The sequence below is a fragment of the Cervus elaphus genome, chromosome 29 (genome assembly GCF_910594005.1).
Source record: "Cervus elaphus chromosome 29, mCerEla1.1, whole genome shotgun sequence".
NCBI lineage: Eukaryota > Metazoa > Chordata > Mammalia > Artiodactyla > Cervidae > Cervus > Cervus elaphus.
Genome location: NC_057843.1, coordinates 45,239,074 through 45,252,406, shown reverse-complemented (window position 1 = coordinate 45,252,406; position 13,333 = coordinate 45,239,074). Strand labels below are relative to the sequence as shown.

The window sequence follows — 13,333 nt, the reverse complement described above, 5'->3', positions numbered from 1 at the left end:
CAATTCAGTTTATGAGATATTAATCTGTTAAGTGTTTATGGAATTTTGCATTCTAGTCAAAAATACTTAAAGGCTGTGTTCCCCTTTCCTTTTCCTTTTTTTCAGGCTCAGAAGTCTTGGATAGAAAGAGCCTTTTATAAAAGAGAATGTGTTCACATCATCCCCAGCACCAAAGACCCCCATAGGTAAGTTTGCTGTCTTTGTAATGTAGCAAGAACTTGAAGTGGCAGTTACGGGAACAAAACTATGATAGTAGTCACTATCCATTGCAACAGAACTGATGTGAGATTAAAGATCACTTTTCATTGTTACAGAATATCTTTGAAACAATCTTATATATACACACCATGTAATATGCCATGCCTGTAGTTAATTCTCTGAGAGCATGTACAAAATAACAGGTACACTCTCAGGAAGGAAATTCATCATTGTCTGCAAGAATGGATTTTATATTTATATATACATATATATATGTATAAATATATATTTAATGTGGTTTCCCTTTCCAGCATTTCATCAAAATGGTTGGTTTTTATCAACATGCTCAGCTACAGCGAAAAAGAGACTTTTAAATGAGATACTCCTAGCAAATTACTGACTAGACTGCAGACCTTCAGATTTCTATTCAAGAACATTTTTAAAATTCTACTTACTTCCTAATGATCAAAAGTATAGAAAGTGTGAAGCATTTGGGATAAAGTAATATATGAATACTGGAAGTGCCTTTACAAAAAGACAATATAATGAAGTAGTTTAAAATATAGACTCTGGAATCATATAAACCAGCTGTGCAACCTTGAATGCCTTTAAAACTATAATATTGTACCCATGCAATGAATGTCACACTGTTAGTATTTAATAAATGGTAACAACATATCAGTATTATTGCTAATAGTCATAGTAGTGCTAGTAGTAAAGTATGAGCAACGTTTTCAACGATGGAAGGAAAAAATTTCATTTTCAGATATCTTGTGAATAATTTTTTCTTGTTTCTTCAAGAAAACTTAAGTTGCAAATTTTTATTCTCAGAATTGGATATTTGACAGTGAGTGTCAATTGGGAAAAGACAAGTTAGGTTCTTACTCACATATGATTGAGAGTCCTTATTTAAATGTGCCTGTTAAAATTCTCCCCTTAAAGCTGTTCAGTGGCCTTTGCACAAGATTTAATAGATGGGAGGAGTGAAAAGTAGAAAAACCTACAGGGCTTTCATTCTTAGGTTCCAGTCCTGAACAATATGGCTGGTGTGAAAGGGGGTGGGTTCAGAAAGATGGGAGGCACATTACAGCTAGAGCAAAATGAGGAAGGGCCAGAGAAGAAGTGTATTAATTTGTCAAGTAAATCCTGAGTTCACCATTTGTCAGGTATGCCACATATGATTTCCACCTGAAAACTGACTTGCTGGCTTGCTACAGTTTGTAGGTTTCTCCAGCAGATTGCCTTAAGTGTATATTCCAGTTGTCACTAATACAAGGGGTTCACTTTGACCTCTTACATTATAGGTGTTGCTGTGGGCGTCTAATAGGCCAGCATGTTGGCCTCACTCCCAGTATCTCGGTTCTTCAGAATGAGAAAAACGAAAGTCGCCTCTCTCGAAATGACATCCAGTCTGAGAAGTGGTCCATCAGCAAGCACACGCAACTCAGCCCCACCGATGCTTTTGGGACCATTGAGTTCCAAGGAGGCGGCCATTCCAACAAAGCCATGGTAATCAGAACACTGTAACTCACTGCTCAAATTCTCTTTCAAGTCCTTCAGAGGAGTGGTGAAGAGCTGGACATTTAGTCTTTGGGCTAAATCTCAACTTTGCCAGTTCCTTGCTGGGTGACCAGCTCTAATTATGTTTCTGCTCTGCCTCTCTGCTCTTCTCTATTTAATGGGGAAAAGAAGACCTTATTTTCAGGATTTTTAGAGTAATAATTATGAGATCAGACCTAATGACTATTGTTTTTTAAAATAATAGCAAGTAGCTTTCCATCATTATTCACTGTTTGTTATTTTATTTTCTGGCTCTCATCAACTGAGACATGTTTTTCTAACTCCTTTGGTGAAAAAAAAAAAAATCTTACCCTTAGGTCTCCATTTCATTCTATTGGTAATTAGCATTTCTGTCAATTTAAGGTAGAAATGATCATCCCAGACTATTTCCTTCCCTGTACTAGCAGAGATCTTGCCATCCAAATTAAGTGCTTTTTCTTCAAGCAGCTGCATTCAATAATGTTCTCAATAGAACAGCTCCATATGAAAAGCATTTTTTTTTTTTTTTTGGAAAGGAAGAATTTGGAAATACACAAATTTTACTTTTAAGAGTTGTCACATCTAAATTTTAACTTTCATCATGGACTCCTCCCTAATGGCTGACAGATTTTGCCAAGAAAAAATGTCTACTATGTGTTTTTGGAAGCTCTAGAAACACTACTTTCCAACAAGCTTGCTTCTAACTGTTGAGAAGAGACAGTTAGTTATTTAGTTGAGGGTAGAGCAGTTGGAGGTGACTGTTCTCAGGCACTCCACAGAGTTTTCTGAGTTTGGAGAGGAAATTTTGCTTAAAGAAGCATATTGCAAAATGCAGGGGAAGTCAGTTCACACCAGTTACAGTCTATAAATGTGCAATAAAGCCATCTCTTTTATCTCTTTTTTCCCCCTCTGCTTTCCCCCATCCACTCCTCCTCAGAATGGCTGACCAACCTATTCTCACAGTTCTTTCCTAAAAAAATTAATTCTGAACAATATATTGGAAAGGAGAAATCTATGTGCAACCTCCACCAAGACCTGGGAAAACAAAGAAAGGGTTAGGTAGTCTTGACTTAGACAGAATCAAGGGATATGGAGATTTGGTAACTTCCTCATCCACTTAAGGGATACATGTTCCCACAAAAGGTCGTAAGAGTTACCAACTCAGCTTAGTCTTCATTCAGAGTATGGGGTTGAATCACATATAGTGTGGATCCTCTGGAACCGTGCATTAATTAAAAGTCATGCAAGTTCTCCCTGTAAGAAAAGTGCTGCAGATGATGAAGTGGTTTAGTGGTCAACAATCATTATAGCGTAGTATACCCAGTGACTACATAGACGCTTGAATGATGCCTGTAAGCAACATGCCACAAGCCCAGAGGCATATGGTAAGCTTCTAGCCATTATTCCCTTCATTAACATGCAGTATCTGTCAAGTCTAGAGCATACATTTGCTGTAGGAAGAGCACTCCTCCAAAGTCATCACCTGGGAGACTGTAATTTCCATGTTGCCACCAGTGCACAAAATGTGTTTAGGGAACTGATTTCAGACAATTTATCGATCACAAGAGAAAAGCATTCTGTTATTTTCTTCAAATGGTGTTTTTGAGCATAAGTTAATATCAGTTCAGTTCAGTTCACTTCAGTTCACTCAGTCATGTCTGACTCTTTGTGACGTCATGGACTGCAGCTTCCATCATTAGGCTTTGCTATCCATCACCAACTCCCAGAGCTTACTCAAACTCAAATCCATTGAGTTGGTGATGCCATCAAACCATCTCATCCTCTTTCATCCCCTTCTCCTTCTGCCCTCAATCCTTCCCAGCCTCAGGGTCTTTTCCAGTAAGTCAGTTCTTCATCTCAAGTCCCTGAAATTCAAAAAACAAATGACTTAGTCACAAATGACTCGTGCTGGTTTTTAAAACTCAGATCGGTTCTCAGAAGATAAAGTTTTCCACCACAAAAAATTATGAAAGAATGGAGTACTAGTTTGGTAATGAATAATGTGGGCTCTGAATGCAAACAGTCTATCCCAGACACATCATATATTTATTGTGTGCCATGAGAAATGTTAATTAAATTCTCTTATGGTTTAGTCACTCAATTGTGTCTGACTCTTTGTGACTCCAAGGACAGTAGCCCACCAGGCTCCTCTGTCAACGGGATTTCCGAGGCAAGAATACTGGAGTGGGTTGCCATTTCTTTCTCGAGGGGATCTTCCCGACCCAGGGATTGAATCAGGTCTCCTGCATTGCAGGCAGATTCTTTACTGACTGAGCCACCAGGGAATTCTCTGGGCCTCAGTAATTTATTCTGTTTTCTAGAAATAATAAAACTACTATTATAAATGTTAAATGACATGACATATATAAGTCATCTGGCACAGTGCCAGGGTACATTATCGATGTAAAATTAATTTTAACAATTGTTTTTACTACTATCATCATTATTATTTGCTTCAGGCTCTGAATTTTTTTTTGAAATATTTTGATTAATGTTTAGAAACACATACATTTGGGTACATATCTTGGCAAATTACTATGGAAAATCAAACCATAATTTTTCAGTTAATCCTTTAAAATATTAATAATTCAAGAAGTTCCAATTCTTTTACCTAGTTGTTAAGCCCAGAATGCAAACCCACATTGCTTTGTTTATAAGCTGGTCCGTCACTTACTGGTTCATAATCTGGCTCAGTTTATTTAACTTCCCAGTGCCTTAGTTTCCTCATATGCAAAATGAAAATAGTAATTCCTACTATATAAGGCTATAGCAAGGATTAAATAGGTCAGTATGTATTAAGTACTTAGAACAGTACCTGATGTTAAAGCTAAATCAGTATTTGCTATGTTATTACTTCCACCAAGCATTCACTTACTTTAGTTACAAGAGGGGCTTTGCAGTCAGTTAAAATAAGATGCATAATCTTCAAGTCTTATAGAACTGTATTTATACACTCACTCTCTCTCTACTTGGTCAGAAAATCTTGGTTAAGCCAAATGACTTAGCTGAACCTCAAGTTTTCTTATTTATGAAGTGGACATAATTGCCTTATGGGATTTTTGGTGGCTTCAGACAGTGAAGAATCTGCCTGCAATGCAGGAGACCCAGGTTCAATCCTTGGGTCAGGAAGATCCCCTGGAGAAAGGAATGGCTACCTACTCCAGTATTCTTGCCTGGAGAATTCCATGGACAGAGGAGCCTGACTACAGTCTATGGGGTTGCAAAGAGTCAGACATGACTGAGCGACTAACTCTTACAAGGATTAGAAAGAATATAAAATTACCTGGTATACAGCCAGTGCTCAATATATTTATGAAAATCATAGTGATGGGGCAGTGAAGCAGCCACCTTTACTTCCTGGGACTCCAAAGATATGCTACATATTTCCACCATTTTCCATAGTTTTAGGCTACATAAGATGGCATTAGTGACAGTCACAGATTGAAGGCTAGCACTGCAGACACCTGCTCATCAGTGACTGGAGACATGTGCCTTGAAAACCACCAAATTATACAGTTTGACTTCCACATTACATCAACCTCCTACATCTTCTTATTCATGCAAAACAGAAAACGAACTGTTACCTGGCATCCTTTCTACTTTATTAACTGTAGACCTCAACAATTAGACAGTTACTATGGGTGTGGCGTTTGTGCCACTTATGATGGACAAAGCTAAAATTCCTTCTCAGTTCAGTTCAGTTCAGTCACTCAGTTGTGTCCAGCTCTTTGTGACCCCATGGACTGCAGCAGGCCAGGCCTCCCTGCCCATCACCAACTCCCAGAGTTTACTCAAACTCATGTCCATTGCGTGATGCCATCCAACCATCTCATCCTCTGTCATCCTCTTCTCCCGCATTCAATCTTTCTCAGCATCAGGGTCTTTTCCAATGAGTCAGTTCTTCACATTGGGTGGCCAAAGTATTGGAGTTTCAGTTTCAGCATCAGTCTTTCCAATGAATATTCAGGACTGGTTTCCTTTAGGATGGATTGATTGGATCTCCTTGCAGTCCAATGGACTCTCAAGAGTCTTCTCCAACACCACAGTTCAAAAGCACCAATTCTTCACTGCTCAGCTTTCTTTATAGTCCAACTCTCACATCCATACATGACTACTGGAAAAACCATAGCTTTGACTAGATGGACCTCTGTTGGCAAAGTAATGTCTCTTCTTTTTAATATGCTGTCTAGGTTGTTCATAACTTTTCTTCCAAGGAGCAAGCGTCTTTTAATTTCATGGCTGCAGTCACCATCTGCAGTGATTTTGGAGGCCCCAAAAATAAAGTCTCTAACTGTTTCCATTGTTTCCCCATCTATTTGCCATGAAGTTGATGGAACCAGATGCCATGATTTTAGTTCTCTGAATGTTGAGCTTTAAGCCAACTTTTTCACTCTCCTCTTTCACTTTCATCAAGAGGCTCTTTAGTTCTTCTTCGCTTTCTGCCATAAGTGTGGTGTCATCTGCATGTCTGAGGTTGTTGATATTTCTTCAGGCTATCTTGATTCCAGCTTGTGCTTCATCCAGTCCAGCATTTCTCATGATGTACTCTGCATATAAGTTAAATAAGCAGAGTGAGAATGTATAGCCTTGACGTGCTCCTTTCCCGATTTGGAACCAGTCTGTTGTTCCATGTCTGTTTTAACTGTTGCTTCTTGACCTGTATACAGATTTTTCAGGAGGCAGGTCAGGTGGTCTGGTGTTCCCATCTCTTTCAGAATTTTCCACAGTTTATTGTGATCCACACAGTCAAAGGCTTTGGCATAGTCAATAAAGCAGAAGTAGATGTTTTTCTGGAACTAGCTCACTTTTTCAATGATGCAGCGAATGTTGGCAATTTGATCTCTGGTTCCTCTGCCTTTTCTAAATCCAGCTTGAACATCTGGAAGTTCACGGTTCATGTATTGCTGAAGCCTAGCTTGGAGAATTTTGAGCATTACTTCGCTAGCGTGTGCAATGAGTGGAATTGTGCAGTAGTTTGAGCATTCTTTGGGATTGACTTTCTTTGGGATTGGAATGAAAACTGACCTTTTCCAGTCCTGTGGCCACTGCTGAGTTTTCCAAATTTGCTGGCATATTGAGTGTAGCACTTTGACAGCATCATCTTTTAGGATTTGAAATAGCTCAAGTGGAATTCCATCGCCTCCACTAGCTTTGTTCAAAGTGATGCTTCCTAAGGCCCACTTGACTTCGCCTTCCAGGATGTCTGGCTCTAGATGAGTGATCACACCATCGTGATTATCTAGGTCATGAAGATCTTTTTTGTATAGTTCTTCTGTGTATTCTTGCCACCTCTTCTTAATGTCTTCTGCTTCTGTTAGGTCCGTACCATTTCTGTCCTTGATTGTGCCCACCTTTGCATGAAATGTTCCCTTGGTATTTCTTATTTTCTCTAATTTGAAGAGATCTCTAGTCTTTCCAATTCTATTGTTTTCCTCTATTTCTTTGCACCAATCACTGAAGAAGGCTTTCTTATCTCTCCTTGCTATTCTTTGGAACTCTGCATTCAAATGGGTGTATCTTTCCTTTTCTCCTTTGCCTTTCTCTTCTCTTCTTTTCTAAGTTATTTGTAAGGCCTCCTCAGACATCCATTTTGCCTTTTTGCATTTCTTTTTCTTGGGGATGGTCTTGATCACTGCCTCCTGTACAATGTCACGCACCTCCATCCATAGTTCTTCAGGCACTCTGTCAATCAGATCTAATCCCTTGAATCTATTTGTCACTCCCACTGTATAATCATAAGGGATTTGATTTAGTTCATACCTGAATGGTCTAGTGGTTTTCCCTACTTTCTTCAATTTAAGTCTGAATTTGGCAATAAGGATTCCTTCTCATCATACAGTTTTTCTTCTACCTAAAAATTTTCCCCTCCTGGAGAGTTTTTAGTGAATTTGAAATTTCTAAGAACCCTGGAGATTGATATTCCAAATATATTTACTAGAACAGGTATCCTTCAAAGTATTAATCAAAATGCTTTTGCAACAATTTTCAGGTTCTATAAAAAATAATGAATTTGTTATTCAACTAAAATTGATTAAACATCTACCTTGTGTCCATTGCTGTGCCAAGTATTTATATGTATTTATATATTTCATGTTTATGACATTAGTATTATTACTCCTATATGACAAAATAACATTTTACAGCACAGAAATGTAAATAATTTGCCCCATGTCACACAGCTAATATATGATGTGTGTATAATGTGATACTTAAGAATAGGGGAAAAACTTCAAGAGGCAGCTAGATCTTTCGCTCTGTTCCAGGAGAGTGAACACATAAGGACATTGAACTTTGACAGTTCTCCCCATGGCCTCACATAGTTCTATCAAACTCAGAGTTGTCTCATGGCAGTTGGGTTAGGCAAGGTCAGCTACGTGATTTGTGGAGTCCAGTATAAAATGAAAGTGAAGGCATTCAGCAGGGGTAAGGATATCAGTACTCCTTCCCCATGACTGACAGCCCCAACCCTCAGTGGATGGGCAAACCAACAATGGATTGCCATTTCCTCCCTGGGAAGTGCTCAGTATCCAATGGGGGTGAGACTTCCCACGAAGTTGTTCACAAAACTCACCAAAGTACTGCCAGCCCGAGGCAGGGATAGCTATGTCTTTACCTTGCCCTGAAATACTACAGACCACATGCTCCACCTTGCCCTTGCCCTTGCCTTGAATTATTCTGATTCTGCTCTCTGGACAAAGGGGTGGAGTTATCCACAGGGCAGATGTCTGTTTCATCAAGCAGGACAGTCATTTTTTGCCACCCTGTGCCTTCTTTAGTGGGCTTCCCAGGCGGCTCAATGGTAAAGAATCTGCCTGCCAATGCAGGAGATGCAGGAGATACGAGTTTGATCCCTGGGTCTAGAAGATCCCCTGGAGAAGGGAATGGCAATTCACTCCAATATTCTTGCCTGGAAAAGCCCATGGACAGAGGAGCCTGGCGGGCTACAGTCCTTGGGGTCCCAGAGAGTCAGAAAAGACTAAGTGACTGAGCACACTTGGATGTGGCTTCTTTCCCACTTGTTCTCTCCAGCAAACTGCCGTGCAGTCTGTCCAAGGGAAAAATCAGCACCTGCTGTCTAAGAGTGCCAGTCCTTGGATGGGGGAGGCATGGTTAAATTATTCACCAAGCTGGAAGTGAAACAGGCCAACTAACTTAATTTGTCTTTGGTCACCTTCTCCTAACAAGAATGTTTGAAAGTTGAAATGATTTTTAACAAAGTGGTCAAAAAATTCTAGAGGGCAGATTAACTTTGACCTTCATTAATTAAAAAATAAATAAATAAGGTATAACATTAACTTTTCCCCTCAAGACAGCCCAAAGTGATGCACCTGGGTCAAATGCCAATGTGGTCTGGACGCAACGTGAGGCAGAGTGTGCCATAGTTTGGTGGAAGATACAGTTGAAGTAAAGGAACTCATTATTAAAATGTGGTGGGCTATGTGAGAGCCACATCTCACATTTGTATCTGTGTTACTCCATAGGCAGCGCACCATGATGTCACAGAACTTTGATCACCAAAGACAATGAGGGATCAATGCAGTGGTTCTCCACTTGGAGGCTCAGAATAACCTGTGGGGCCACTACCAATACCCATGCCCAGAATCATTCCCAGAGGTCTGAGGAAGAACCTGGACATCCAAAGTGTTTTAAAAGTTAGCTCAGTTACTCTACTGTTCAGCCAACCTTAAAAATGCTAAATGATATCAATCTCTTTACCTATTTTACAGATAGGCAACTCAAGCCCAAAGAAGTTAAATTATTTTCTGAGAGTCACCCCGTTATTTGACAAAGCTAGTTTTTTAACTCAAGATCCTTAGGACCCTCTGTCAATTCTTTTTCTTCTCTGTCTTGTATGCCTGGTACAGACTATAGTAGATGTTTTGAAAGGAAGCTAGTTACTATATGTTTCTAGTTCCTTTCTGTGAAGAAGTGATGTGAAAGTCGCTCAGTCATGTCCAACTCTTTGAGACCTCATGGACGGTACAGTCCATGGAATTCTCCAGACAAGAATGCTGGAGTGGGTAGCCCTTCCCTTCTGCAGGGGATCTTCCCAACCCAGAGATCAAACCCAGGTCTCCTGCATTGCAGGTGGATTCTTTACCACCTGAGCCTGAAGGGAAGCCCAGTTCCTTTCTAAGAATTTTGAAAACTTTTTAGTAGAATTATAAGATCACTAGTATTTGTTGAGGTTATTGAACTCAAAAGCTGTGAGCACAGAGTTCTTCATAAAATTATATCCTAGTTTAATGGAACTATTTCCTAAGACCTTCCCAGTACTTTTGGTGTTCTGTCCCTAATTCTCAGGCTTGACAAATCCCAGTGAAACAGCAGTGAAACCAGCATCTTTCCTTCTTTATAGAGAGAGAAACTGTGGCACAGAAAGAAGTCTTGTGCAAAGCTGACAGTGAGTGAAGGAGTTGCATTCCTCTCTTCTCTACACCAAGCCACACCCTACCAAACTGCATGCTTCTAAGGTCCATTCCTGGGGATTAAAGACCTAGCAGTTCATTCAGATGCCTGGTAAAATCAGAACTCAGGGACAAAAGAAGGTAGTAAGATACTGAAGCCCTGGTTTAGGCATTTTCTTACTAGACTGGGTTCCAGGCAACTTTTTAAAACTGATTTAGCAATAATAAGATGGTCTGATAGCAGACGCTGGGTCCTTTCTCAAAGACTCTTCATATCTGGGGCTGAGGCTGTTAAATTATTTAGAGAAGGAAGCAGTGCTGGACTTAATTAGAATCTTATTTGCTTACTAATCATCTCTTCCAATTAATGCTGAGCTGACTTATGGACCAGGTAAGTATAACCTAATTAAGGACTTGTATTTAAACTTCTCAAGTCACCTACATAATTCTCTTCAGGTATTCCCTTGATATTCACTCTGGTATTAGAGCAAGTTGAGCCCCTTATTACAGCTTTCATATAATTTAGAGAATTATTCCTATGCCTCATTTTCACACTTAGAGCTCTAAGTATTGAGTGAGCCAGGACGCAGTCTTTCTTTTCTGAGCATTAAGATGAGGGTGTGAGAGGGAATAGGTGAGATTGAAGAGATATAATCCTTGGTGTGTGTCCAGGAAAGGGCATGCTGTCAGCAGCATGACATCTACCATCTTATACGCTTAAAATGCTCTAGGATTAAATCTTCTTGTCTTAAAATTGTCTTTCTTTGCATCATGGAGATTTGATATGAGAATCATTGATTGACATGCACAAAATATATTTAAAAAATCCCAGTACAAAACAAAATGCCTCATCAGTGGACTATAGCTAACTAAGTAGCTTTGTATAGCATGGTGTAGTTTTTGAGGGGTTTTGTAATTGCTCTGTTGCTTTCCATTTTCCACCTTGAAATTTCTAGACAATTGAGATTATTGGCAGTACCTTTGGAAAACCTTTCAGAAACTGGGAATAAAGCTAGAATGTATCATTTAAACTTCTGATCTTAATCATAGACCTGTAGAGAAGTAAGAACTAACCTTCCTCAAGAAACCCGTCTTGCTCTAGAAAATTTTACACAAAAGCAATTCTGGCAGAAAATTCACAGAGTACCCCCCTGCAACTAGGTCATATGCTCAGTGAAGTTTTATATTATTTCTAAACCTTTAGTTTTGGCTTATCAGCATCAATCACCTGGAGCACCTGTTATCTAATATTGAAGAATCATAAAAGCAATATAAAATAAATTACAATGGCATTTTCACTTCCAAAATTTTGTGAGTCAATCAAACAAAAACTCCTGTAACAGTAACACCTTACATTTGCATTCCAAATATTTTCTTTCTAGGGATCTTTCTTTCTAGTGGTTCAGCTTGCACATTAAACCACTGTAAGCATTAAATACCTGGTGCAAAACCAAAGGCTCCATGGACTTGGAAAGCTGATATCAGCAAAATTGTCTCAGGAATCTGATGCAACATATTCTCCTTGGCCACAACTTTAATTAAAACTACTCATTGAAAATGGGGCTACAGAGAATTAGAAAATGAAAAGATGCTTATCACAGTTCTCAATAGAAGGAAAATGGGGCAAATTTCCCACTACATGCTCAGAAGAAAGGCATTAAAAATACTACTAAAATAGGTTTAGCTGTAGTAGTTCCATTACTCAGAGAAAGTACTACTGAAATATACCAATTGATTATTTCTAAGACTTGAAGATGGTTTCTCAGTGATGGTTAGAAAGATTTGCCATTTACCATTTATTGTCCTGTAGTTATTTTACCTTTTCATTTAAAAGCGGGCAAAATGATGTCAGTCAAAATTTAGTTTAAAACCAGAGACAAATAACTCCACAATGGGTCAAGTTCAGAATTCTAAAGAAAGATTATTATTATTTCTAATTAAACAGCCCCAGCCTATTCTAAGTAGTGATGGCTGCTTCTCCACTCAGCCTTCACCACCCTGGGTGTTTTGAAGAGAAGAATGCTATTTGATCTGTGGCACCTCTGTGATTTCCCTCCCAGTTTAATGCAGTGAGGCCATAGCAAAGTTGAGTTCTGCTTTGACAAGTGAATAGTAACGTTTCTAATGATGGAGCAGGTTAAAGTGGCTTTAGAAAAAACTGCAGTGAAACTACCTGCTAAACAAACAAGCAAAAAAACTTAACAACTGGAAAAAGCAAAAACTCAACATTTTTAGTTACCAAAGCCCTCTGCCACTCAAACAAAACAAAAACTCTATTTTGCTGTTATAGACTTATTCACAAAATTTCATTTGTAAGTTTGTGGTTTGGAATTCAAGGTGTTCTTGTGAAAATCATGCTTGTATGCATTGGCCTCCAAAGCACCTAGGAATAGATCAAATAGTATAATCTCAAATAGAACTAACTTCTGTTTTACACAGTGCTTTCTTTAGATACTCTTTTTAATCTCATTAGCTCATCACACAGGCTGTCTGCTGTCAGGCAGGGACACCAATGATGGCAGTACAGGTGTGGATGACTCATTTGAGCTCAGTTTATTTCTAGAAATTAAAATCAGGGAACTAAAGGCATGAGAGAGAAGGATAGGATTGGTGGCCACAGATAGAGGTAGCAGTTTCCCTCTGGATAGGTACTTTTTATAACTTGTACCAGTCATTCCCCAGATAACTCACAAAGGGCTACTTTGAAAGGTACATTAAAGAACTAAAGGCAAGTTATGTAGGTCGTGTGATGCAGAAGTCAATTGTAAGTGCCTATAGTCTAATTTCCATGTGTTGGTTTTCCTTCCAGGTCTTTCCCACAATTTATTCTTTAGTGTTCCATGTGGTGTTCAGGATTACCCTCATTTCACAAGAGAGGGTCTCAAACTGATCAGATGACCTGCAGTGCCAGTATCTGATGCTTGAGTGTGTTTCTGCACATGATTGTGCTTAGTCGCTCAGTTGTGTCCGACTCTTGGTGACCCCATGGACTGTCACCCCCCCAGGCTCTTCTGTCCATAGGGATTCTCCAGACCAGAATACTGGAGTGGGTTGCCATGCCGTCCTCCAGGGAAACCTGTAAACGGGAGCATGCATCACTGCATCAGAGTACTGCCCAGGTCATAGAATTTAGTATACATGTTAGGAAGATTTCTGGTTATTTGTAAGGTGACCCCTTAGCAATTAAT

General features: G+C 39.3%; 1 protein-coding gene across 16 annotated transcripts in view; it reads left to right on the top strand.

The window, feature by feature from the left end:
- Positions 1-13,333, top strand: part of TRPM3 (transient receptor potential cation channel subfamily M member 3) — an 899,779-nt gene that overhangs the window by 605,120 nt on the left and 281,326 nt on the right. For all 16 annotated transcript variants that reach the window (XR_006338658.1, XR_006338659.1, XM_043891369.1 and 13 more), the window contains exons 2-3: positions 106-185; positions 1,503-1,707. Coding sequence is in view for 14 of the 16 variants with exons in the window: in XM_043891369.1 (XP_043747304.1) it covers positions 106-185; positions 1,503-1,707 (285 nt within the window). In the remaining 2 variants the exon portion in view is untranslated. The remainder of the gene's footprint in view (positions 1-105; positions 186-1,502; positions 1,708-13,333) is intronic.